General features: G+C 37.5%; 1 protein-coding gene across 4 annotated transcripts in view; it reads left to right on the top strand.

Annotated features, from left to right (window-relative positions):
• Positions 1 to 27,657, top strand: part of Cdc14a (cell division cycle 14A) — a 170,028-nt gene that overhangs the window by 79,317 nt on the left and 63,054 nt on the right. For all 4 annotated transcript variants that reach the window (XR_007109763.1, XR_007109762.1, XR_007109761.1 and 1 more), the window contains 4 exons: positions 1,627 to 1,689; positions 14,094 to 14,181; positions 21,227 to 21,457; positions 26,624 to 26,762. Coding sequence is in view for 1 of the 4 variants with exons in the window: in XM_047560390.1 (XP_047416346.1) it covers positions 1,627 to 1,689; positions 14,094 to 14,181; positions 21,227 to 21,457; positions 26,624 to 26,762 (521 nt within the window). In the remaining 3 variants the exon portion in view is untranslated. The remainder of the gene's footprint in view (positions 1 to 1,626; positions 1,690 to 14,093; positions 14,182 to 21,226; positions 21,458 to 26,623; positions 26,763 to 27,657) is intronic.

Below are 27,657 nucleotides of genomic sequence, written 5' to 3'. Positions count from 1 at the left end.
GTTTTATGGAGATATTACCCAACATATAATCCATAATTATAGCATTTAGAGAAGTGCCTGAGGGAAAAAAGTAATTTACTTATTGTCAGTATTATTGTTATTTAGCCTCTCCTTCCATCTGGTACGGGCTGCTGCTTTTACAACATAAAATTCAGAAAGAGTTCTCACTGGAATATCCCTGGCCATTATTATGGTAACTGGTATCTCAATATAGAAATTCATGACATACTTCCTGTTATACAGGAAAGGTGTGACTTAGTAATGAATGCAGCCTTCCCTAAACTTGTTATTTCCTCAGATGTTGGGGTCTACCCAAATATAGATGAGATTTTAAAGGATCTGATAGGTATTCCACAGATCTTTAAGCAGCTGAGACACTTTGGCCCGTGTACACTCCCTTACATGATATGTCCTGTTCTGGGCTGTTTTTGTGGTAGGGAGAACCCCTGTGAAAATGTGCTCAAAGTGTGGCCCCATTTTTGCCTTTTTAGGGAAGACATTTTTCTGACTTTGATATCTTAACATTGTCATAAGCATAGGTCATGTGTTATGTGAACATATAGTTACATATGCAAGTATACATTTTAAAAATGAGAAAGGAAGAAAAGTAGATTATTTAGAACATATTTTTCTCACTGTTTTCTCTGGAATGGTAAGTATAGATGAACTAAGTTGCTTTTTGAAAGGTTTAACTTGTTCTACTTTTTCTGTAGGAATTGCCTAAACCAGTGTTGGCAGAATTTAGCATTTATAAGAATTACCTAGGAAAGCATGTTAAAATGCTGATCCTGGGCCCCATCCCCAGAGAGTCTGATGTCACAGTTCTGGGATGGGGCCCAGGAATCTGTCTTTTCTTGTAAGCTATCTTAAGTGTTTTTGATGCAGTTGGCCTGTGACCTGTATTTTGAAAAAATACCCTGAAGGTTTTTCAAACCTGAAAGTACAGGAGCTTAGCTTACTAGTTTCTTTTTCTATTTTTAATGACTTGATCATGTAACTTTTAAATATACCTGTGGGTTTGTTTTCTATTGTAATCTGTATAACTTCAGGGTTTATAAAATAAAAGACTGTTTGTCCCCCTGAAAATACTAGATCTGAGCAAGGTAGATAATTTTAAAAAGTTTTAAGTCATTACAAAAAGAAGTGTGAAGCTTTCTTTGTTTTGTTAAAAATATCAGTTTTTTCCTTCTAACATCAGACTAACATCAGAAAACAAATTGTCTCAAAGTAGTTTTAGAAATAAATTAGAAATTAAAAATACCCTTTTTTGTTAAATATCTCATTAGATTAAGGAAAACAAAACTTTCTAAAAATAACTGATTATTTTTCTATCAGAGAAGTTAGTCACTATAATATATATTCTGTCATAGGTATAGTTCTCATTGGATTTTGACCATAAAGTTGCCACTTTATCCCATTTTTACATACATTATTAATTTCAAATAAAAATTAGTGTAAATTAGAACCCAAGAGACATCCTTTGTGGGACTACTGTTGTAAAATGATTTCTAGAGATGCATAAAATTAAAAGTTTCAAGCTCTTATATTATTGTTATTGGGAATTTCAGAAATGATGAATTTATTCTATCAATTTAGTGTAAAAACTATTTCAAATTCTTCTTTTAGGGATTGCAACATGGATTTTTTGACTTTGAGACATTTGATGTGGAGGAATATGAACATTATGAGGTTTGTACATTTAAATTTTTTTGCAAAATATACTTTCATACTGATTAATTTTTTTCCATCAAACTGCTAAATAAAAGCATTCTTGACCACCCACCCCCAGTTGTTTTGTCCTTTCAGCTTTGTTTTTAATTGTTGAACCAAGAGTCACAAAAATTTTAATTTAGGAAAATGCCATATTTGCTATATATTCTCTTATTAAACTTTATTGACAATCTTTTGTACCTTTATAAGAAAAAATAATTTTGAAATATAGTCTGGAAAAATTGTTATTTTATTTGAAAATTCAACTTTATTTAAAACAAAACTGGATTTATAACTTATAATGCTCTTGACTGTATATATTCTGTTTTGGAGCAGAGTTGAATGCACTTAGTTTTAGGAGTTCATTGAACTTTTCCTCATGGCACTGTTATGAAGCTTTCAGATGATGTCTTGCCTGTCCATTTAGGCAGTGGCTATCTGGGCTGGGTCAGACTATAAGCAGATGTTGAAGAAGGGCACTTTCTGAGCAGTGTAAGGAGTCTCGAAGTTAACTTTTTTCTGACCCATGAGAAACCTGTGGTGTGTGAGGAGGCTGGACATTCTCTGAACATGAGCTCATCTGCTGGGTGCCCCCAAGAGAGTAATAAAATTTATCACATCCTTTCTAAGACCAGGACAGCCCTCATTTTGGGGGCTCTAGTCCAGGCTATGTCTATTTGAATATCCTGCTTGCATGTTACATTTAATAAGTCTGAAACAAAACTAATATCTTTCATCCAAACACCGCCTTCTGCTTTGTTCATCTGTGTTGACATCTATGGTGTCACCATCCTATTGTTTGCCCAGGTTCAAGCCTAGAAGCATCCTTATTATCCCCTCCTTAATCTACTGTTTGAATTCCTGTCTCTGGTGCCACAGGATATGTTCTCTCTCTCCCTTCCTCTTCTCGCTTCCTTCCCACTAGCTCAGGTCTCATATGGTTTCCTGTGGACCAATATCACTGCTCTGCTCTCTGCCTGAGTGCTGGCCTTCTCCTCCCAGGCTGCCTGAGTGATCCTAAAACAGAACTCTCATCTTATTTTCTTCTTGGCCCCAAACTGGCTGTGGGTCCCATTGCCTTGCAGAAAGAGGATACTCTCCTCCGTCTGGAATTTTCGGCTCTGTTGAGTTCCACCTACCCTCATGGCCTCATCTCCTGGATCCGCACTGTGTGCACTCTCTGTTCTAGCCTCTGAGCTGCTTACTTACTGTTTCTCAAATGTCTCTGTGCCCCAGCTGAGCTTGCTTTCACCCAGCTTCGCATCTCCCTTAACTCTTCTCTCCTCCTTTTCATCTGTGTTCAAACCCTACACAGACCAGACTGCACCTCTGGAGTATTCCCTTCCCATTAATTTCATGGTTTTTAATTTGTGCTTTTCATTTTTCTGACATCATGGCTATTTTCACACAAGCTTTATTTTCCTTCTTAGATTGCAAATTCCCTTGGGTGGGATTTGTCCAAGTTGAAAAACATACTGCATTCTTTGTTGGAACATGTCAACATAATGAAATTGCTACTTCTCCAAAAATTAATAAATTTAGTGCAATTTGTTAAAAAGTTCCCAGCTTTTTAAAAACTATAAAATATTTTTGTGGCATTTGTATAGTAGTGAAAGAATCCTTTCTTTTTCAAAACAGAAGACTAGAAACAAAGGGATGTGCACCTACGGTTGGATAAACTGTGGCACATGTACATCATGGATGCCGTGTGCACATTTAAAAACATGAATTCAACTGTACTACATAGGGTGATTACTATAATATATTGTTGCAAAGACACAGAAGAGTGTTTATAATCCCCTTTAAAAAATAAAATATAACAAGACATTCCCACCTCATACATATTATAGGTATGATGCTGTATGATACATACTACATGTATTATATCACGTGCACAGCAGTGATATACTTTGAAGCTAATGAAGTGTAAATGTTGAGACCTCTTGATTGCATGGGTACCTGTTAATGTTCTATACCAATTTTATGTTAGTAATTCTGTTTTTTTTTTTTGGTACTAGGGACTTAACCTGGGGTACCTTTTTATTTTTTGGTTTGAATTGCTAAGGGCCTCATTAAGTTGCTGAGTTTGACCTTGAACTTGTGATCCTCCTGTCTCAGCCTCCCAAGTCCCTGACATTACAGGTGTGTGCCACCACACCTGGCAATAATTTTGTATTTTTTTTTCCATGCAAGAGATTTTATTAAGTGGACAGGCAGAGTGCCTGCCTGCAGGTTGAGAGTGAGAGAGAGAGAGAGAGAGAGAGAGAGAAAGAGAAATAGTGAGAGCAAGCGAGAGAACGAGTGAGAGAGAAAAGGAGAGAGAAATAATTCTGTATTCTTAAAGTGAGTCTCCAAATTAGATAAATTTTGGGTCCTCTTCCCCAAAATAACCTGGGTCTCTACCCTATGTATGTAAGCATGGAGAAAAATATATGACCAAACACTAAAGCAGTTTTAATAAAAAGAGAGGTTGGTGAGGGATGCAGAAGGAAAGGAAGGAACAAACACTACAATAAAGAGGACAAGCTCAGTGATGTTTTACTTATTTCTTAACCTCCTCTCTCTCTCTCTCTCTCTCTCTCTCTCTTTTAACTTTCATGTTGATGTTGAAGGGTGAATTGAAAGTGCTGTTGGAAAACCTTAAGCACGTAGTACAATTCAGTTCTTACAACCAACCAAACATCTGGTGGGGTGAGGCCTCACCCTGTGAGCTAACAACCACCATCCAGGGATTAGGACTGGAGTTAGTCGGTTTTGGTGAACATTTGATAAGTTTTCTGTTAAAAATCTTCCTTTTTGAGAATGATGTATCTATTCTATTATACAGCCCATAAAAGAGAAAATGACAAAGAGGAGTGTTTGGCATTTCATAAATGTTTTCTTTATAAATAAGTGAGTAAAGAAATGACCGTCTTTGCCAACACTCTGGGGCCCAGTCACCTCTTGCTAGAGCTCCGCCTCTTGATGTCTGCCCTGCTCCAGTGAGTCTGGACATTTGGTGAACTTGTGTGGAGTAGCTGAATTTCGACATTTCATTAGCTCCAGCAGAGTCAGTATTCCAGTGAAGGCATTGTAGTTTTCAAAGTAAAATTTTTATCATCCATGACAATTTGTGAGAATATCACCCTGATGAAACTTTTCAAAGGCACAAGTACATGTAATATATAATATGACTCAAGAAAAAGCCTCAACCAGTAAGACTGTGTCTCTATGTGATATGAAAGGGGAATCTTATGATCAGAATGCTACTTACAAATGTAAATGATGAGGTCAACAGAACATGGGAAATACCTATTGAATATTGTCTATTTATAAACCTCTGCTCATTCTGCCAAAGGTTTTATCTGTCTTTATCCTGTAATTCAAAGGTATAAAGCACACTGTCTGGTAGAAATATTATGAGAGTCATATATATTTTAAATAATCTAGTAGCCACATTTAGAAAAAGTAGAAAAGAAATAAAATTAATTTCAATTATAGATTTTACTTAATGCAATATATCTAAGATATTATTTCAATGTGTAGCCAATACAAAATTATTAATGAGAGGTTTTACATTTTTAATTTAATTTTTAACTTGTTCTTTTTAGTTATTCATGACAGTAGAGTATATTTTGATATATTTATACAAACATGGAGTATATCTTATTCTAATTAGGATCCAAGTCTTGTGGTTGTACATGATGTGGAGATTCACTGTGGTATATTCATATATATACATAGGAAAGTTATGGCAGATTCATTCCACTGTCTTTCCTATTTGCATCCCCTCTCCTTTCTCTTCATTCCCCTTTGTCTAATCAAATGAACTTCTATTCTCCCCCTGTGGCCCTTGTCTGAGCATCCACATAATCAGAGAGAATATTTGACCTTTGGTTTTCTGGGAATGGCTTATTTTGCTTAGCATTATAGTCTCCAGATCCATCCATCCATTTACTGGCAAAAGTCATAAAGATTTTTTTTTTTATTGCTGAGTAGTATTCTATTATGCATATATACCAAGTTTCTTTATCCACTCATCTTTTGAAAGGCACCTAGGTTGGTTTCATAGGTTAGCTATTGTGAATTGAGCTACTATAAACATTGATATGGCTGTATTACTGTAGTATGCTGAATTTAAGTCTTTAGTGAGAAAAGTGAAGCAGGAGTTACCACAATACCAGACCTTATACTGCAGAGGTATAGTAACAAAAACAGCATGGTATTGGTACCAAAACAGATATGAAGACAATTGGAACAGAATAGAAGGCACAGAGACAAACTCACATAAATACAGTTATCTCATACTTAGACAAAGGCACCAAAAACATATATTGGCAGAAAGATAGCCTCTTCAACATATGGTGCTGGGAAAATTGGAAATCCATACGTAGCAAAGTGAAATTGAACTCCTCTCTCTCACCCTGCACAAAATTCGACTCAAAGTGAATCAAAGACCTACACATTAATTATTTTACATTTTTTGAGTAAGGCTTTGAGACACAGTGTGTACTTTACACTATGGCATACCTTAATTTGGTCTTGAAACATTTTAAGTACATAAGAGCCACATGTAGCTAGAATGCAGATTCTGCAAGAATGACAGGCTTGCTAGGTTGCTAGCATGGTCCATCAGTGTGACAGGAAGTCTAGGAGAAGCAGAACAGGTTATATTTCTTGCTTTTTGTGATTTAATTGTTCACTGGAGAGTTCTTTTCAAGGCTCTGTCTTGTCTAGAAAGCTTGGGGTAAGATACCTCAGGCTCCTGCTTTATTTTCATGTGACTTGCGAATGGCACACTGCATTAAGTATTGCTGTAAGCACTGAGGGTTGGTTTCCATCTTGTGAAAGTGTCTTTCAAAACCTGGTCTTTCCAGGGCCTTTGCCAACCTCCTGTAGAACTCTGCAGTTCCTCCCATTTGCACTAATCAAACAGATACAATTCTGGCAACTATACAGGAAGGTTCAGAAAAGGAACTGCAGGTGGTGATCCAAAAGTTTCCTGTAGGAATTAGTGTCAAAACATTCATACTTTTCCTACATGTTTCTTAAGATGTTCTTGAAGAACTTGAGGACTAAGTGAGCCACCACTGCTTTGAAATCTAGCCATGGATTAGTTCAGAAAAATGAAAAATAGACGTTTTGTCCTAGGGAAAAACAATGAGGATGAATGAATATGAATATTCTTCTGAATTATGTACCTGTACATATGTGAGAAACTCTAAACTCTCCAGTAGCAAAGTTATAGGTTAATGCTCATGTAGGGTGATATTCTGCTTAGGAGACCCTCACTCTAAGGGGGGAGATTACTGTTCTTACCAAACAAGACTGTGCCTGTATTCCACTGATCATTAATGATTCCACTGATCATACTTAAGCAGTCATTGTTCATCAGAGAAAATCTGATGTCTTCAGTTTGTTATTCTAGTTGTTCTTAAGGGACTTTCCGGTGTTTACCAGAGACTTGCTGTTTTTGATGATGTCCTTATGTTGGCTAAACACAGATGAACTCACAGAAAAACACAGAGGAAGCATCATGCTGTAGCAGTGCCCTGTCCTTAATTGTGGGTATGGGAAGAAATACAGAGCAACAGTGCTTCCAGGGCAGCTCATGGGGTTGCCTCCTCACTGTAGCTTGCACTTATTATTCCATCCAGCATTTGGCCCCTGCAATCTCCATGAACTGCCTTTTGGAAATTAGATGGAACCTGAAGTTCAAAAACTACTACAAAGCTGAGAAATTAATTTCTTTCTTTGAGCTTTTTGTATCTGCCATTGTCCTTCCTCCCACTCCACACAAATCATTCCGTTTTGTTTTGTAAAAAAAAATTAAAAATATACCCTGTGAAGTCATTCTGTGAGTATGAGAATATTTCCTGGAACATCAAGCTGTTTTTGACTTGACCCTGTGCTTCACATGCTGACAAGCCCAGGCCACATCTTTACCCTGGCTACTTGGTACCAGTGAGAGCTGCACTTGGCTACTGCTTCTCTAATGACAGAGGCACTGTTACCGCTTACCTGGGAGTGGAGTCACTGCACAGGGCTTCCTTTTGTTTCTCATGATGGCATACAAAGAAAATGATAACATTTGCTCAACACCCTGTGATCATAATCACAGCTGTTGGCATCTGGCCTGGGTACTCTGGCTGCACCAGTCCTTGCCCAAGCAACTCCATGGTGGTCAACTCTGGTTAGGAAACTTTGTTTTACAAAAATAATGATGTTCAAATAAAACTTGTTATAAGAAAATCATGAAGCCACCTTACTCTCTACATGGCCTTAATCTAACAACTTTTCAGTTTGTTTATTGAACAGGTATTAAGTGCCTCCTATTAGCTCACTGTATTTTCCAGGTTCATTTTTTTTTTTTTTTCTTGTAGGAGGCTACCTGTAATTTTATTCCTTCATGTGTAGCGCTGGAGCCTTTACTCTTATCACATTAAACCTTAGCACTTGCCTTATTCTGCAGACGTTACCGTGTTTGACTCTTGCCACCAGCTGTCATCTCTGATTCTTCAAATTAGTTGTCTATGCAGAGTTTCTCATTGAGCCAGGACAGGCTGAATGTGTAACATTTGGCTCCTGAGATAATTTCAGCAATTCACAAGTCATCTGTATTGCCATCTTCTCTGATAGGGTGCTCTTCTGGGAGAAGAGCATTGCTGTTCTAGAAAGTAATGTCAGGTTCTCTTAGTCATATTATAGTGCAGCTTATCTGGGAACTATTTGTGAGAAGGCACTGGTCTGTTATAGCGGTCCACTGTATGTGTTTCTTTACTCTTGAGCCTTTTTGGGCAAGTCTTCCCCTTAGTATCAGAGTCGATGTTTTAAAAACAAGATCTGATTATATCTTTCCCCTATTTTAAGTCCTTTATGGCTTACACACTGACTAACATCCGGGAGGAAATGTAAACTTTTTACTGTGGCACAAAAGCCTGCCTTGGCATGGGCCTCCTTCCTCTCCCCTTTTTTCTTTTCCATCCATGCAGCTACCCAGAAGGGCACTGCTTCATGCTCTTGTGCCTGTGAACATGCTCTTGCTCCATCTTCCCACCTGCGAGCCCCTTTTTTCTCCCACCGTGTTCATGTGTTCTACTGTTAAGTCATTCTCAGTCTGTGGAATCTCATCCATGCAGTGTTTTGTGATTCTTCTTCCACAGCTGCATCTCCCCTGCACTGTGAGTGCTTGTGGGCAGGGACCACGTCCTATTCCTCTTTGTATGAATAAGTAATCCAGTAGCATGGTACATGCATAGTGGGCAGTCTTTAAATATGTTTCTGAAATGAAAGAACTAAAGAAGTGAGTGAACGAATACTTAGAAAGGAGTATAGCACTTTTCAAATATTTTGTGTGATCTCTTTCCAGTAGAAAGTGACTTAATAAGTCTTATTAATTAAAGTTCCATTCTGATTTTGTAGTAATATTCCAAGAAACAGATTTTACTCTGGTAGACACAACTTCTTGGAATAGTGTTTCTTTCTTTCATTATCAGCCAATCTGTGCTGTAATCTCTTCTTTAAAAAATCAGTTATTTGCAGCATAGACTGCTATTTATTGTAATCTAAAATCCAGGGACTGTCTATATGACCAGGGACTGTCTCCAGATTGACTGTAATCCTTCATTGCATAAATAAATGTTCAGGTTACCAGGAGTTGTAGACTCCTGATTTTGCCCTTTAGCATGTCCCTTGGGAATGAGTAGAGTTTGTTAGATCTCCCATTGTCAACAAGTCACCTTAGGTCAACATCAAAAGTCAGTGTTGTTGAACACTTTAAAAAGTATGATGTTCAAGGCTTTGCCTTGGATTAGAATTTGTACACTGGAATGTAATCTGGATGTTGCTTGGTCTTCCATCTTCACTTGTTTGTAGATTGTGGACTGGAAAAATGAGAGCTCCTGTCATAGGACTGGGATCAAGCAAGCCTCAGAATGCAGGCATGTGGACATGTCCTCACCACTGGGAGCAATTATAGAGGTGTTCCTCCCATGGTGATCGAATTATTAGAACTATTAGAAGCATTGCCCTGGAGCCATCCTATAGTATTGATTTCATCACTCAAAGGCCACAAGATTATAGAACAGAATTCCTTTTTGGCCACCACATCTGCTAAAGTGGAGGTGCCCAGTATTTCCTCATCTGCTAATAAATCACACCCATTGCTAGTTAAAGATCATGATGGTTAAGTCTATAAAATGTTTAGAGGCCTACCCTGTCCTAAGCAATTTCCCATGTTTTTTTCCCTTCCTCTTTAATTATTGTTTGGTCTTTGTCCTTTCTTATCCCTCAAACTTCTTGAGAGAGCAGTCTGTATTCTACAACTAATTATGGTCTGGTTTATATCTTCATAATTCCACTGAAACTGTTGCAACACAGAAGTGAGAAAAACAAATGGCTGGGCTTGGTCTTCTTCCTATTTGATTTGCCCTGTGGCCACTTTCTAATTCTGGAAACTTACTTTCTTTCCCTAACTTGTAAGGTCCTGTTTCTTGTATTTCTCCCTCTGATCTCTGGTATTCTTTCTTAAGCCATCTTGCTAGTCCTTTCTCTTCATTTGCTCACTCCTGTACTTTGCTCTTCTGTGGGCCTCTTGATTTCTGGTCATGCACACATTTCATGATTGAAAGCACCTGCTTTTGAGCTTCAACAACCCTATATGAGCTGCTGTCCCCAGACCTTCATGTCTTGAACCTTAAAATGACACCAGCAAATGTGCCCTGGATTTTTGCTCACTGTTCTTTTATCAGCAGAGGTGTTCACTGGTCTGGACTGTCGGAATAACCCCAGGCCCGCAACTGTCTGCCTCTTGCAGCCGTGGCTAGCAGAGATGAAGTAATCATCTGAACAGGACACTCCTCTTTCCCTCCTCCACACTGTCTCTCTCAAAGGCAGATCTAAATTAATAATCTAAAGTTTATTACTTAAAGCCAAAGTTCATGGAAACTTAATTTAAACCAGACAACTCAAATATTTACTTGACTTTAAGCTCATAAAGTGCCCATCTTGACAGCATATTCACCTTTATGTAATACAACTACACTGTCAACACTAATTAACTGTTTTAGAAATTAGGGAAATAAAAGGGTACACTTTTAAAATGAATTTTAAAATAGACATTGTAGTTCTTTCTTAATTTTTAAAAACAGTACTTGCCCCAACCTTGTACCTCTTGTGTACTTCTGTGTTGGCATTTATCAAAATTTAGTACAACTCTTCTTTAAAGGATCAGATGGTGATGGTAAATACCATCCGCCTCATAGTGTTGCTATGTAGTCTAAGTGAGTTGCATGGAGTCAGTCTGTATGTGTTGCCACTTTTACTGTTATTTCTGCTTGTTTTTGTATTCCTTAGAAGAACAGAGAGAATGCTTTTTATTATTTTTTATGTGACACTAAGTTGCAGTCCTTGGTATTTAATAAAGACTCAGCAAATATTTGAGTGAATGTTGAATTATGCTTCAAAATTATTTATTCATGTTGTCTGAGAAATCACATCAATAAAAGAAGCAGTCTCTTAATTGTCAACTTCAGGATTTTCTTTTCTTTTACTGTAGGCTTATTACAATGGCATATAGGCCAAATATTTTTTAACATTTGAGTGGAAAATATTTGTGACTGCTACAACAGAGGCACAGATGTATTTCTGTGCAAGTTGTAAAAATTTGTGCTTTCAAAGCAAATTATATTTTAAGTGTACTTACCAGGAGAGTTAGCTATTCAAAAGAAATCTGTTGAATCTTTTGTGAACTGAAGACTCCTGCAGTAAAGTTAATAATAGCACCCAAATATATCAGTTTCAGGAATTCAGATTTTGTTTTGGGGTTTTCTCATAGTGTAGAACATCTATAGATTTCCTACATAATATTTGATGTAGATAGTGACTTTATATTAGAAGAGGCTAAATCCTACTCTTGCCTGATCCTTGCTTAGATGTTTCTTTATAAAATGTGGTAGGGTTGGAAAGTACCTTGAGTTCCTATCTGATCTAGGTTTCTTTGAAGTACGTGTTTGCTTGAAAAACCAATTTATATTATTTTAAACGTTCTGTTATTGATACAGACTAGCATTTTTATAATTCACTGTGAAAGGAGACACATATATTAATTTTGGAAGGTTACCCAAGGAAGCTTCTGTTAGGTTAAAGTTGTAACTTTCTTATTAATTTTTTTTTCAGATTTAAGACATCAATCTTATTTATTGTATCAACTTCATCCAGACTGCTAAAGATAGTCCAGTATTATCTAATGTTTATCTTTTTGGGTAGGAAAATTTGCAAACCTATTCTTTTGATTCTGAAAGATCATGACCTCTCTCCTATATGATTGATTATAAAAGGTTACTATTTAACCAAACAGAAGTCTATAATCCAAATAAACAGATATAGCACAATTTATTTATCTGCCTAGTTCGTGGCCAAGGACACAGATGTAGTGAACGTGGAAACTGGATTTCTTCTACTGTCCCTGAAGAGCTGATTTTAGACTTTTGATTAGAGCACACCTTTATTCTTGAATTTTTAAAGAATGCTTTAGTTTTAATTGCTCAAAATGGATATTGGATTATTAATTTAGGACTTTTATTTGAACAAGAATTAATGTTTAATTGCCATAGGAGTTGTATATTTGATTCTTTATTCAAATGATTATAAACGGATAGTCACACATATGTTTTTGTGACATTCATGGTGTCGCTAAGATTTTACTTAGGGCATTATAGAGATATTATGTTATTACAAGTAGATTAATGCAATGCTGACATAACAATATATCATGTAAAGTTTTATTTATAACTTCTTATAGTTGGAAAGATATATCCTCATTTTAAAAATGAAAATGTATAGCCACGTTTTGATTTTCATGGAAATGTTAATAATAATTTCCTTGATGATATTATTCTAATTTATTTAACAAATATTTATTGAGTTCTTACAGTAGAGTGCAGACTCTTACTTGGCTCAGGTTCCTATTATTGAGGTCATCTATATAAAAGACTGGAGAAGACAGCCTTTTATATAATAGCCATAGATGCCCCTTGAAGAGAACCATGTTATTTCCCTGTGTTGAGATCGGAGACTAGGGAGGTGGGGTGGGGGTGGTATGTAGAGAAGACATAAGTGAAGAGGAAATACATGTATTTTGCGATAGATTGTACAGATGTCTCCCAACTACTTGCATTGTCCTGGGTAACCTTAGCCCTGTTCTGATGTCCCATGAATTCAGAGGGAAGAAAAGAAAATGAAGGGGATGATGGTGTGGTGGAAGTAGTTGACATCTTTCTTGGTCTTCAGACCTTTTCTGATTATTCCTTAGAGTATATAGACTAGAGGATGACAGCTGATGATCAGTCAGCCCATAGTATTTAAAAACCTAATTTAAAATAATCACCATTTTCCGGAGATTTGGGACACAGGTAGGAGGATCCAAGTTCAAGTCCAGCCTTGGCAATGCAGTGAGATCCTGTCTCAAAAGAAAAAATATAAAAGGTCTGGGGATGTAGCTCAGTGGTTGAGTGTCCCTGGGTTCAGTTACCAGTACTGCAAATAAAATAAAATAAAATAAAATAAAAATGAAAGTTAATATTTCAAAGACAGAGATTTTACTTGAAAATTTAAGGTTAGCCACATTCAAATTTTCTGCAGGGTGACTAATTAACTTGAGTGGAGGAGCATCCGTTTTTATTGCTTGGGTTTGCAACCCCTGCAGGAAACCTTGACTGACTCTGGCTTGTGGTGTACCTCCAGGATTTAATGAGTTTCTGTCCCTCCCTCTGCCTTCTGCCATTTTGCAGTCTTCAAATTAGCATCAACAGTAGACATCAGCCCATCAAATCAGAAAAGATTTGGAAGTGTGTTCATCATAAACCTTATGTTGACAGTTTTTCATTGCTTACCATGTTCATGGAAATGTTTGTGTCTCTCATTTTTTTCTTACCTCCCTTTATTTATTGCTGGGATAAACAATGTTTGTTTTAATTTCATTTCATTTCAGAGTGACCAGGAGACAAACTTATTTTAAGCAAAATATCATACCTTAAATTAACTTTTCTTTCTTTCTTTCTTTTTTTTTTTTTTTTTTTTTTTTTGGTGGTGCTGGGTATTGAACCCAGGGCCTTGAGCTTGTGAGGCAAGCTCTCTACAAACTGAGCTATATACCCAGCCCCTAAACTATTCCTACAGCCTAAACTTTTCATAGTCTAGACAGAAAAATTTCTCAAGTGAATTGAATTCATAAATATCATGTTGAGAATCAGATGTACATTTTTAAGTTATATTACTTTGTTTTCATATATGTCCAGTTGGTCTAGTAGTAATAGACGGAAAAGCAGTTTTATTTGTAAGGGTTTCCTAAATTGTTTAAGAATTATAAAATATTTTTCTTCTCTTTTCTCACAAAATTCTGCCAGCGAGTTGAAAATGGTGACTTCAACTGGATTGTTCCAGGAAAATTTTTAGCATTTAGTGGACCACATCCTAAAAGCAAAATTGAAAATGGTAGGTTTTTCTTTACTTTAACCTCCAAAAATTTATTTTAGTTACTTTTCTTTAATTTCTTGATTTCCTCAGATAATGCTTTCTCTTGGTTTTATTCTACACTCTATTCATGATCTAGAAAATTGAATAGTAACCAGTGTGTTGAAGGTTAAACTTCCAGTAGGCAGAGCTAAATCCACTCTTTTAAAACTAGCATGTTTTTTAGGTTACTATACATAGGATGTTTTCTTTATCTAGTTACTAAAGAAGAATTTGAGAAACAAACTGATTGCTAAACCACTAAACAGAATGCTGAATTCTGTAAATGTTTCTCAGGTTCAGTTGGTTATAAGAGTATCCCCAAGGTATTCTTGAGGAGTGTCGTACTGAGTGATGATAATGATGTTTATTTAGTACTGACTACATGCTAGTTTCTAGCATCATCTCAGTTAATGTCCAGTAATTCTTAGATGTAGATTCTGTGATCTACATTTAAGAAGGAGAAAATGGAGGCTCATTAGTGGGGATTTACCCAGGGTCACATAGTGTGTGCAGAACTGTTATTCCAACTCAGAACTGGGCTCCTAAACATCACCACTATACTATACTACAATATACTTAGGTCCTTTGAGACAATGAGTAAAAATTTTCTAGCTGACAGTAATTAAACTACTTATTTGCAGCAATGGGAATATGTATTCAGTAAAATAAAAACAAAGCAAAACATACCTCTTGAATGCAACATGATTAGCTATGTGAAATTTGCCATTAATACTTATTTTCTACTTATTCATCTTTTTTTCAATCTCCTAACATTACCTCAACGATATGTAATGATAGACATCAAGGGTTTAAGATTAGTTCACAAGGGAAGTAAATCAAATTGGAAAAAAAAATGTTATCCACGAACACAATAACTCCTATTTACTGTCTGGCCATAGGGGTGGAGTGCATCAGTTTTCCTTGGGAACCTAATTTGAAACCTCTTGTCTAGATTTACTCTTTTTACATCATCATCACCATCATAATCATCATCATCATCATCATCCCTACTTCTGAAATCTGGGTTTCATAATTATTATTATTCATATATTTAGATTTGATAGTTTGAGTTTCTACAAAATATGTATATCATTTCATATCTGTGACTACCTTGCAGGGAATCCTGCTTGAATCATGGTCACCCCTGCCCTCCCATCATGGATAGGTAATCCAGGTTTAGAGTTAAACTTACAGGGGATCTCTATAGAGAAGCTAGAATTAGATCTGTTTGCTAAGGATTCTCATTTTGCTCTGTACATTGATTAATTACCCTCTATCATGTTGAGTTGTTAGGAACAACACATGGAGTACCTGAGGAAAGTGCTTTCTGACAGTTGGTCTTTCAAGACAGGGCTGATTAAACCTACCTTCTGTGCAAAAGTATTTGATGCAGGCTCAGGAAACCAGAAACAGTAGGTGTTCTGTTTGAGTAGTGGCTTCGTTGTTGGGTATTTGGCAAAGTTGAAAGAATTTTGCCATTTGGGATTCATATGTTTTACTGTTTTCTTACGCAGGAGATGGGAGGTATAATTTAAAAAATTCTCTAAAATATTTTTATAGAACTAATACATGCTTATTTTAAGAAGAGTGGAGAAAATGCAGATGGACTAATGAGCATAAAAGTCACCTATAATTCTACCCACATTTACTAGTTTTACTAATTGGAATAACCGGTGGTTTTTTAATTTCTTCCACCTGCTTCTCTTCACTTGTGCACATCTTACTTTCTCAGTGTAGATATCTTTGTATATGTCTATGCATAAACACACATTTATGGTTTTTTTTTTTTTAACCAAAATAGGATCATAACATAATTGCCATCTCATAGCTAGCTTTTTTCACTTAACATGTCGTGGATGTTTTTCATGGCAGTATATGTAGATCTATGTTATCATTTTGCATGACTGCATTGTCTATTATTCCACTCTATGTGCCATAATCTTGTTAGTTTATTTTGAATGAGATAAAAGTTGTTTAGTTTTTCACTTTTTAAAAACTGCTATGGTCGGCATACCTATTCATTCATCTTTTACAGTTCTAGTTTCTTCTCCAAATTCTTAGAAATAGAATCACTGAATAAAAGAAAGAACATGTGTATTTTATGCAATTTTTTTGGTACTGGGGATTGAGTATAATTCTTAATTTTAAAAATCTTTAAAAAAACATTCTTTTTGGTCCCATATTGTAATATGGAGAAAGAATCATGGATGCCACTTGGTTTTATGCCAGGAATGGTGCTAAGCCTCTTGTACACGTCATCTCTTTAGTGATCCACCCTCTGTAGAAGGAGATGGTTAGTTCATGGAAGACAAGGAAACTTAGAGGAGTTACATATTGTTCAGGTTCTTGCAGCCAGTACCAGGCAGTCGGAGGACTCAAACATAAGTCTTTTTAATTCCAAATTCTGTGCTTTTTAAAATTGTATTACAGAGAATGAACATGTTACTATAGAAAATTTAGCAATACAGATAGAGAATAAAACTCTTAAAATTATATGAGCAAGAAATAACTATGGTTAAGATATTGCCTATATACACCTTTTTTTTCTATGCATATACTGTATCCTCTCATTGAGAAAAAAAGGTCTGACAGTGTTACTTTAATTTGTTGGCTTTTATGAGGTCTAGAACAATTTCATTTAAGATTCTCTTTGGTAAAATGTTGATATTTTACTGAAATCCCCATTGTAACATCTGGTGTTCATTAGAAGTTTCAGCATTTTTTTTTTTTTTTTTTTTTTGTGAACGGTTTTAACTTTGTAAATACTTTTGAATTTAAAATAAGTTTGAAAAAAAATAAAATAAGTTTGTATTGGGATTAATAAATTTTTATCCAATTACAGTTAGGTCTTGGTACATTCCTTAAATTTTTTTTAATTTAAATTTTGAGGAACCAAAATTTTCAGTCTCCTGAGGAGACTGAAGGTCATTTTAGGAGTTTGTAGGTAGATTTTTGAGGAGTTAATCAAATAAAAAAGGAAACCCTATGCTCTTGGGATGGGCCAGAATGTATTCTAAGAATGTTCAGGGTGTTTGTGTCAACAGAGAGAACTAGAAGTCTTGCTTAGCCATCTTGGTTCACACTATTTTGACAATAGGGAAAGAGGAGTCCTACTTTTTTGTTTGTTTTAACAATTTTGAATTGATGAATGATAGCAGTTGAATAAAACAGATATTTTAGGTTTCAGATTTACAAAGTCTTTTAAGTAGTAATGTCATTTAAACAAACTCTCTCTCTCTGTCTCTCAGGGAGGGGGAGGTGGTGTAGAGGTGAACCGAGAAGCAGAATTCAAGCAATTTGAAGCATAAACCTGTTCTTTTAATGAGAGCAGACTGGTGTAATGACCCTGAGCAGGTTGAAGTGTGGCTCCTAGATTACTTACTGGTTATATGAACTTCAGTGAGCTCCACAGCTCTCTGACCATCAGTTTCCTTATACATCACAATGAGGGAAGTTTGATCACATTGCAGGTGTCTGGTGAGGATTAGAGATTATTTGAACAGCTTGACCAGTCAGGCACACAATATGCCCTTAATAGATAGCAAATATTATGATTACATTTCCATCTTTGACCTTTTTGTCCCATAATCCCAGATGTAGAACACCAATGAACACTTAAATTGAACAACAAATTTACCACTCATGGTATTTATGAAATAATTACTGTTTTCAGAGGTCTATTCTTTTGAGAAAAGTAACAGGTGAATGATTAGAGCATTTGAAAAAAAGTTTCTATATACCTATGAAAAACATACAAAAGATATATAAGCTCGAGATTATAATTTCCAACCTATTTTATGCACCTGTGTCAATTTTGTTGAAATATTTGCAGAATTGAAAATTTGGGACATCACTGGTTAATGAGCCTAATCAGCATATTTTATATCTTCCGACATTTCCTTGTCCCTTTTGCAGTTTTCACTTTTAATAATGACTAGGTGGACTAGTCATTTGACTCTGCTGTTCTTAGTTTCATAACTTCAAAATGAGTGGTTGGGAAGAGATGAATTTTAAAATCTCCTTCAGCTTGGAAGTCTTTCTGTGTTGTGTCAGCGCCACTGCCAGGTAGAGCTTGTGCCTCGCTGATGCCAGGGCGCCATCTAGTGGCCAGATGCAGCCAGGGTTGTATGAGTGCTCGCTCTGGGTGGGCTGCAGGACTCCCAGGGAGCTTTCACATTGCTAAAACCAGCCCCCCAGGATAACCACACAGTTGCTGAGAGCTCATGGCTCTCAGATGTTGAAAATCTGTCTGCCAGAGTCCAAATGCCCTACCTCTTACAACCTGTGTGTGCACGGACCAGTTAGCTTTTCAGGCACTAGTAGCCTGAGTAATTGTAGGGTTTAATGTGATAATTCACATGGAACACTCAGCATACTGCCTGGCACGCCATAAGTGCTCAATAAATGTTAGGTGTGATCATTATTATTATTAAAAAGTCTGTTGTCATTTTTTATAGTTCTGTCTAGTGTCCATTTCTCAAAAGATATCTTACTAATAGAGTGTTTGAGGGTATTAGCTAAACCTCCATTTACTCCTGATAGAAATTCATATAAGAAAAGAGATTCTTACAGCCTTGATTGTACAGAGGGAGGGATGGCACCTAGCCAAGCAGGTGCCATCACAGAGTTAAAAGGAATCCCAGGAATAAGACAGGCTCCCATTAGCCTACCACACCCAAGGAAAGCTCTCTATGTGTTTGGAGTCCCTCTACTTCTTATTCCTTGCACGACAGAAAAGCTCTTATTTCCTCATGCCAACCATGGTTCTTCTCCCACTTAGTCTACAGACTTGTTGCTAGGAAATAATTTGAGTAAATAAACCAACTAGGGAAGCAGACTTGATTTTTGCAAGTAGAAGAGCATGTGCTTTCTCCTCATGTGTGTGTGTATAGGTTGCTGTTTTTACACAGAAGATGTTAAGTTACCTTTATGTCCTGTTTGCTCAATAGTCTATGAAAATCATGCATTCGGGTTGGGATTAGTTAGACCTGCCTTCCAATTCTGCTTCCAATTCTGCCTTCAGTCTTGTGATCTTGGCAGAGTCTTCCAGTTAGGGCTCTTGGTTACAGGCAATAGAATCAACTGTGGTAAATTAAACTAAAAAGGCATTTATCGGAATATGTTGGGTAACTCGCTGACTCCAAGAGGAAGCTGGAGAAATAGGCTTAGAAAACACACAAGGTTTTTGGGAGATAGTGTATCTTCAGGGTCCAGGCAGGAAATGGGAACCACTCTAGGTATTCCAAACAGAAGGAATTTAACTCCAGGAGTCTGCTACAAAGAAGTCTAAAAAGTAAAATACGCAAGAGTGAAGAATCTAGAAATTATGGAAGACACAACTAGTGCCTTTAAGGCTGGGGTTAGAGAGATGAAAGTGGAATTACCAGAGCCAGGGAGCATTGAGGAGAAGCCAGATGGCTGGAACTCAGACCTCTGGAGGTCATGCTACAGAGCACTGTTTGGATCGGGGACTGAGGAGTGGAGACCAGAAGGCTGGGCTCTGGCCCTGCAGCAGTGCAGCAGGCTGGTACTGGGAGTGCCACCCTGGGTGGGGAGCTCTGGCTGCTCTCTTCTTCGGCTGCTGATGTGCTACTGATAGAATGGGAAGAAGGCCCTTTTCTGGTTGCCCTTTAGTGTCTTCTATCTTTAGAATCAACAAAAAGGCACCTAGATAGGTAGTCTGGGAAGGATAATATGTGGACCTCAGCCCCAGCAAAATGGGGCAGGGTGTAAAAGGGTTGACTTGGAGTTGAGAGAAAATGAAAAGGACCAGCCCAAGATCCAAGGCAGCAGGAAACGCAGCTGAAGGAACAGTGCAGAAGCCATCTGGCTTTGCAGGTCACTCCTACTGCCTTGGAGCCCCATTTTTGAATGAAGTTATTTCACTTACCTACCCTGGATGGGTTACAGATGTGGAGATCAGTGTGCTGGGCATTTGTCCTCTTAACTCTTAGGGCTGCTAGGCAAGGCCTGAAGTGGCCAAAGCTCCCACTGGTCACCTCGGTGGATTGGCCTTGACTAGGTCTGGTCTGTGACTCAGTTGATTCTCTAGCTCCTAGGAATGCTCACATGGTGGTGGACATTATCAAGGAGTTGGAAAACTTAGTATCACAGAACCCACCCCCCCCAATAGAAAATGTTCACCAAAAAGGTCCTCTTTTAGCTTCTTTTTCAAGTTAAAAATTATTTTATATTTTACACTGACAAAATTTTATGTATTCATGATGTACAATGTGATGTTTTAAAATACTGTACATTGGCTAAGTCAAATTTAATGTATACATTGCCACACATATTCATCAATTTTTTTTTTGTGGGGAGAACTCTTAAAATGTCCTCTTAGTTATTTTTAAGTATACAGTGCATTGTTATTAACTATAGTTACCATGCTGTACAATAGATCTCTTGGATTTATTCCTCCCGTTTAACTGGTTTTGTATCCCCAGCTTTTAGTGGTTTAATCTGTTAAATGGGGTTAACCATCCTCAATGGTTGTTTTGAGAATTAAAAGAGAAATTATATACAGCTGTGGCTTGTGCATGAAGGTGCTTTATGATCATGAATCTATCCTGTGGGGGATTGTGCTATAGATTAAAGCTATACATCTGGCAAAAAAAGTTTTAACTGTAGCTGAAATGTATTTGTCAAGTGAAAAATAACATTCAAGGGGGAAGTAAAATCACCAAGAAACATTCCGTCTCTTATGCATATTGGAGTACTTCAAGAATGCCTTTGTTTTGGGGACGGGAGGAGTACATATGTCCTCGGGATTTGAATCCTAGAGATTGAGATTTTGAACTTTAATGGGCTGTTTCAATACTTAGAGAAGGTTTTGGTTTTAACCCCCTCTGACGTTTCAGTTACGCAGACTGCTTTTATGAGCTTCTGGAACCTTTTATACCCTCATGAAACATACTTTCTTTTGAGGTCTGTTGAGATTTCTGCACTTTGTGGTTGAGGGGGTGTGTCTGGGTTATGTGAGATGAAGCGTCTGCCTTCTGCTTATGGCTTCTTTTCCCTTTAGGTTACCCTCTTCATGCCCCTGAAGCCTACTTCCCTTATTTCAAAAAGCATAACGTAACTGCAGTTGTGAGACTGAACAAAAAGATTTATGAGGCGAAGCGCTTCACAGACGCTGGCTTCGAGCACTATGACCTCTTCTTCATAGACGGCAGCACACCCAGTGAGAACATCGTGCGAAGGTTCCTGAACATCTGTGAGAACACCGAAGGAGCGATTGCGGTCCACTGCAAAGGTGTGTGCGAGGGCTGCCTAGTCATGGAGCGCATGAGCACGGGTGATCTGAAACCCAGGAAATAACGTGAAACAATGACCTAGTGAGTTAGAAAACTAGGGTTTTTAACTTCAGGAAAAACCTTTTAATTTAATTTAATTGCATCATGAACCCATTTTAATAGCCCTTCCTAAGGAAAGAAATGCTAGGGCTTGGACAGTTGATGGTGGTGTGACTTCTTGACAACGCAGGTTTTCTGACCTTAACCTTTCCAGGCCCAGCTCATTGACACTGTATATCTCAGGGGGAAATATTCTCAGCAATGTCCTTAGGCTGGTTGGCAGGAACAGCTTTGAATAGGTCAAATGGCCAAGAAGCAAGTGTCATTAATTCCCCTTTCTCCTTTTCTTTTAGAATTGCTCATCTCCTCTACATCTTTTCTACTCATCTGATATTTGGTGTTTCCATTCTATGACCCCCATCCACCCCCTGTGCCTCCCTTTTCCTGTTTGTCTTTTGTATCATGGAACTGAGTGTCTTCCGTGCCCCTTGCCAGGGGTAATCACCTTACTCACTTGCCTATGATGAGGACTGCCTCTCAGGATGAACTGAAAGGTTTGGTTGTGTAAATGAACCTCTGGTCTCTGGGGTGGATACTTTGGGGTAGGAATTGCTCAGAGTATAGGAGGTAAAGGGTTGTCACATTTAGCAAATAAAAATACAGAATGCAGCTAGGCAGGATCCAGCAGCTCCAGAGGCTAAGGCAGGAGAATCTTGAGTTCAAAAGCCAGCCTCAGCAAAAAGTGAGGCACTAAGCAACTCAGACCGTGCCTCTAAATAAAATACAAAATGGGGCTGGGAATGTGTCTTAGTGATTGAGTGCCCGAGTTCAATCCCTAGTACAAAACAAAAACCAAAAAACAAAACCCAAAACAACAACAACAACAACAAAAAACCAGGATGCCCAGTTAAATTTGAATGTTATATAAGCAGTGATTTTTTTTTTTTTTTTTTTTTTTTAGTAAAATTATATCCTAAATACTGCATGGAGTGCATTTTTTTTTGCATATTTTTAAAAAATATTTTTCACTTGTAGATGGATATGGTACATTTATTTATTTATTTAATTTATTTACTTTTATGTGGTGCTGAGGATCCAACGCAGTGCCTCACATGTGCTAGGCAAGCACTGTACCACTGAGCCACAACCCCAGCCCCACACGTTGTTTTTTATGTGACAACCCTATGTCATCTACTTAGAAAATATTTGCTTGCCTAATCTTAGTTGTTAGACTGCCAGGAGGTTTACTTCTAGTTTAGATTTTCCAGTCTGGTGGAAGATATTTTACTGGGATCTTTGATTTTAGTAATGAGAAATCACTTCAGCCACCTTGAGATGAGCCTCCAGTTTCTTGCATGCAGCTCTTCATTGTTGCCACTGGGTGGTGCTGTTCTCGTGGTTTTGCGTCTGAAAATGGGTTTTTGTCGTATTTTATGCTAATTGGCTAGTAGGTGTTGGGGATGGTACTGTTCTTTTCCTGTGCCTAGTGTTGCTGTAACTGCCTTATTCAGACGAGTGTGGCTTTGGTTCTGACAGAAATTAAAATACCACTTTGTAGGCCCTTGTTTCTATGTTTAAGATTTGAGTAGGTGGAGGTACTTCGCTGAATATATGAGCAGCAACGGGAGGCTGCACTTTACCAGAGACTGGAAGAGGTGCAAGTGAATAGCACGTGGCCCCTGATTTAGACAAGGGCTCCTGAAATCAGGCTTCCTCCTCCTGGACTAACCCTGCCCAGCTGTCCCTATCAGCACAGGACCCCCTGATTGGCAGGACGTCCCCTCTGCCTGTGGATTGCTGGGAAGGTACTCCTCACTCACTCCTTTGTAAGCACTACTTTCTGGTTATAGCAGGGTGGCTTGGCTTGGGTGTGTTTCATTTACCCCTTAAGTTTGCTTTTCCCTCCCATTTTGTTAAAGATTGCCCAGATCCAAGAAAATCCCAGCATTTCACATATTTCAAATATCAGTAGAACTGATGGGAATGTAGCAGCAATGAACATTTAGTAGAAGATATTCATATCTTCTCTTCCAGAGTGTAGTTTTATTGGGTGCAGTGGTATAAGTCTGTAATCCCAGTGACTCAGGAGGCTGAGACAGGAGGATTGCAAGTTAAAAGCCAGCCTCAGCAATTTAGCAAGGTCTCAAAATGAAAAATAAAGAAAGCTGGGGATGTGGCAGTGGTTGAGTGCCCCAGAGTCCAATCCCTGGTACCAAACAAACAAAAAAAACTCCCCCAAAGAGAAAACATCAAGTTTTAGTTTTATATATATATATATATATATATATATATATATATATATAAAAGTAGTATTTTTGCTTGAATTAATTTGGTATTTTTTTTTTTAATCAGTTTTATGGACTACCTGGTCATATAATCTATCTGTGGATTAACAATCCATATCTTGGATTGACAAATTTGAAAGAGAAGAAATACAGAGCTTTCATTAAAACTCAGCATCTTTCTTAATAGTATTCTTCATCCAAGAAACATTGTGAAAATAAAACTCTCTGGTGTCAAACATTCTTGTTACAGGTATTCTCTGTATATCCTTGACCTTTGAGTATTTACTTTTAGGGTATGTATGTTTGATTATGTATATATGTATGTATATGTCCATATGTCATATGTATATATATAATCTAGATACTTATAGCAGAGGTTTTTGTATTTTAAGATCAGAACCTTTAGCAGTGAGATGAGTTCCTGTACAGGAAAGTCAGGTTTTATGTGGTGACACCTTTTTAAGAGTGTTACTTCATTTGCTTCCACTCATACACACATGAAGAATACTTTTATAGGGATTACATTTTCAGTTTAATTACAACTGTATTGCTTTTAATAGCATACTTATCTTCTAAAGGCCTATTAATTATTTTGACATCTGCCCTAATTAAGTCAGCTTATTTTTTTGGGAATTCAAGCAGTACTCAGTATTTTAATTGAACTAAAAGGAAGAGGGAGAGAGAATCTTATGTCTAATGAACCTTGGTAGCTACAAGAAAGGGCATGAAAATGTCATGCCTCAACATATAAAGCCTTGTATACAGAGACAAACCAGAAACTAATTTGCTGAGAATGTGTGAAACCTTATCACTGTTCACTTTGTGGTTGATGAAAGGAATGCTCTGAATTCTTCAAATTTCCTACCACAAATAATAATCTAAAATACAGCAACATTGTGATAATATTTCGATATGCAATTTTTGATGTTCTATAGGGATTTCAGAAGATGGCTGAACTATAAAGCTACTGGAGTCTGACTTGGTATAAATAGAACACTTTCAACCTCTTGTCATGCTGTGCCAGGGAGCCCTTTAATTATGAACGCTTTAAAATTTTTGTTAAAAGTTTTGATAGAAACTTAGTGAAGTGTTCCTATTCTGTTCACTTGTGGCAAGAGCTCCCAACTATTGAGTGCTAAGTAGGTTCTTTTTATAGATCTAAATTATAGACTCTTTTTAAAAGAGGGAAGCAACTTTAGTTTCAGAGAAATTTGAAAATTCTTTGCACCACCTTTTTGATTGTGAGTAGGACTAGGAGCCTAACTGAGGGCATCAGACAGCTCCTTGCACAAAGCAGGGCACGGTAAGAGAGTGTATCTCCATGAAGAGGCCACTGCTCTCCAGGTGGAGACCCGCTTGGTGACCCTGGAAACCAGTGCTGGCCTCCTGCTGCTGACCCAGATGTTCAACTGTGTTTTATCTGAGCAGTTACCCTGTCAATCGTAGACTTATCTGGTATCTGGGGAATTATCAGTTATGGGCTCCGGGTGAAGCAGAAGGAAAGGCAAAAATTACTCTTACCTTTTACTATTAAAGAGCCCCCTGAGACCATAATTAAACTTCATTCTTTTCTAAAGAATGTTGATGTTTGATGTGGGGCAAAAGGTACTTCAGATGAAAACAGGATGTGTATGCACTTCCTCTAATAAAATGTTGGATATATCCTTTAAATTTTTTTTTTTTTTTTTTTTAAGGAAAAGACTTCTAGGCATCTACAGACATGAACTTGGCTGTCATTTCATTTTTACTCTTGATGTGTATTGTCAAACCAGGCATTATGGAGCAAAATTGTTTTGGGGGGATGGTGAAAAACCTTTTTCTGTATAAAGTACAGATTTACACCTAATGCATATATAGATATGCAGTGTATCGGTGTGTGGCAGTACAATTTTATGGGGAAAGATAAGGAAAAACAAAACAAAACAAAATGTAAAGAGGCTCCTGGGGGAACAATACATGTAAAAAAGGTTGTGAAATGCTGATTTAAAGATGTACGTTTTTGCACCTTAACATTTCTGAAATTAGGATGGATTTTTAAATTGATAGCGTGCCATGGTTTCATATTTATTTGGTCAAACTTAAGTAATGGTTTGTATTGTACAATTAAGTGGTTTGATGGTGTGTAAGATTTGCTGAAACACTGAATTTTTCAAAGTACTAGGGAAGATGAGAGAAGAATCTATTGTTTGACCAGGGAAAACGGACAAAAGGACTCCTCAAAACAAAACAAACCAACCCAGGTTCTGGACTGTGTCAAGCTCACAGTTAGAAAATGGCTGCATTGTTAGAGAAGCCTTTGCCTCTAACAGAAAACCCCCAGAAGATTCCTCAAAAACAGCCATTAACTTTTCCCTATTTCCTTTTTCTAACTGAAGGTTTTCATGGATGAAATCAACATTGTACCAGTTTCCTAGGTCAGAAGCATCAGTCGTTTTTAACTTTCCTTGTGACCCAGGCGAAATTCTCATTCAGCTCTTTCTTATTGCCACGTCCTCACCCCTCTCAAGCCCGCTTCTCTTCTGCCTTACTCTTCCATCTTGTCTCTCTGGCCCCTGTCTCTGTCTCTTTCTGATCCAGCTGGTCTGTGGCTGCCAGATCCTTTTGCTTTCATCACATCAGTTTCTCCGTTGTGCCCCCTCCCACCCCCATGACATTTTCACTTTGCCCTTTCCACTGGTTAGAGAAAAATACAGATTTCTACATGGTAGCAATTGCATGTATGTTAGCTGCTAATATTATCATTACACTTGGAGCCAGTGCAGTTTCTGGTAGGGTTTAATTTCAGTTTTTATGTGGATGCATTTGCTGAACTTTGTATTCACCTGTGTTCCTCTCTTATAGCTGGCCTTGGAAGGACAGGGACGTTGATAGCCTGTTATGTAATGAAGCACTACAGGTTTACACACGCCGAAATCATCGCTTGGATAAGAATTTGCCGGCCAGGCTCCATCATTGGGCCCCAGCAGCACTTCCTGGAGGAGTAAGTGTACCCTCAGTATTTTCATGGTACATCCTTGTTCCTGACCCTTTCTACTTCTTCTTCCCCAGGTTCTGGACTGTGTCAAACTCACAGTTAGAAAATGGCTGCATTGTTAGAGAAGTCTTTGCCTCTAATAGAATATTGTTGATTTGACAGCTAATGCATTCTCACTTTGTACCTTTTATATCTCTTGGATCAGGTGAGAGTGAGAAGAAAATCACAGAGCCATCTCTGCCTACCCCTTTTCTGTCATTTTCTATGTGTGATCTGGCTACAGTGCAATTTTCTAATGTCATCCCACTTGGCACTTTTCATTCTTTTCTTTTGTTTGCATGTCTAAAAGCAGAATGAAATAAAAAACACAACTAAGGTCAGCAGTGACTTCACTAAGTTTGTTTCTCCCCTGACAACTAACTGAACTGCTAATGAGGCTGCACCTTCTGAATATACCCAAGAAGTTACCAAGGAAAGAAAAGGGAGAACTGGGTTTTAGCCCTGGCCCTGCGACTTACCAACTTTATGACCATCATTTAGAAGAATGCTTATAAATTCATTTATTCATTCACATATTCATTTGTGAACTTTTCAGTGCAACCTCAACCCGCTGGGTAGAAAGATTTAACCCGTAAGGGCACAACCCTTTCTGGACCACCTGGCTCCTTCTTAAAATGTTACAGCTTACCATCAATTTACCCATTAATAAAATGAGTAGGTGAAATTGGCACTAGTTGACCCAGGACCAGCTCTAAAGTGTTATCAATTAATGACCTACTGAAACTGCATTTTTTTTCCTTTTATGTTGGGATGACATTCTTTTCCATGTAATTATTCCTTAAACAAATGATCATGAATTTCATAGAAAGGTGCCGCAAGTAAGCTCTTAGCATCTGAAGTG

Source organism: Sciurus carolinensis, chromosome 1 (genome assembly GCF_902686445.1).
Source record: "Sciurus carolinensis chromosome 1, mSciCar1.2, whole genome shotgun sequence".
Taxonomy (NCBI): Eukaryota; Metazoa; Chordata; class Mammalia; order Rodentia; family Sciuridae; genus Sciurus; species Sciurus carolinensis.
Note: the sequence above shows the minus strand (reverse complement) of the source record. Positions and strands in the feature narration are given on the sequence as shown.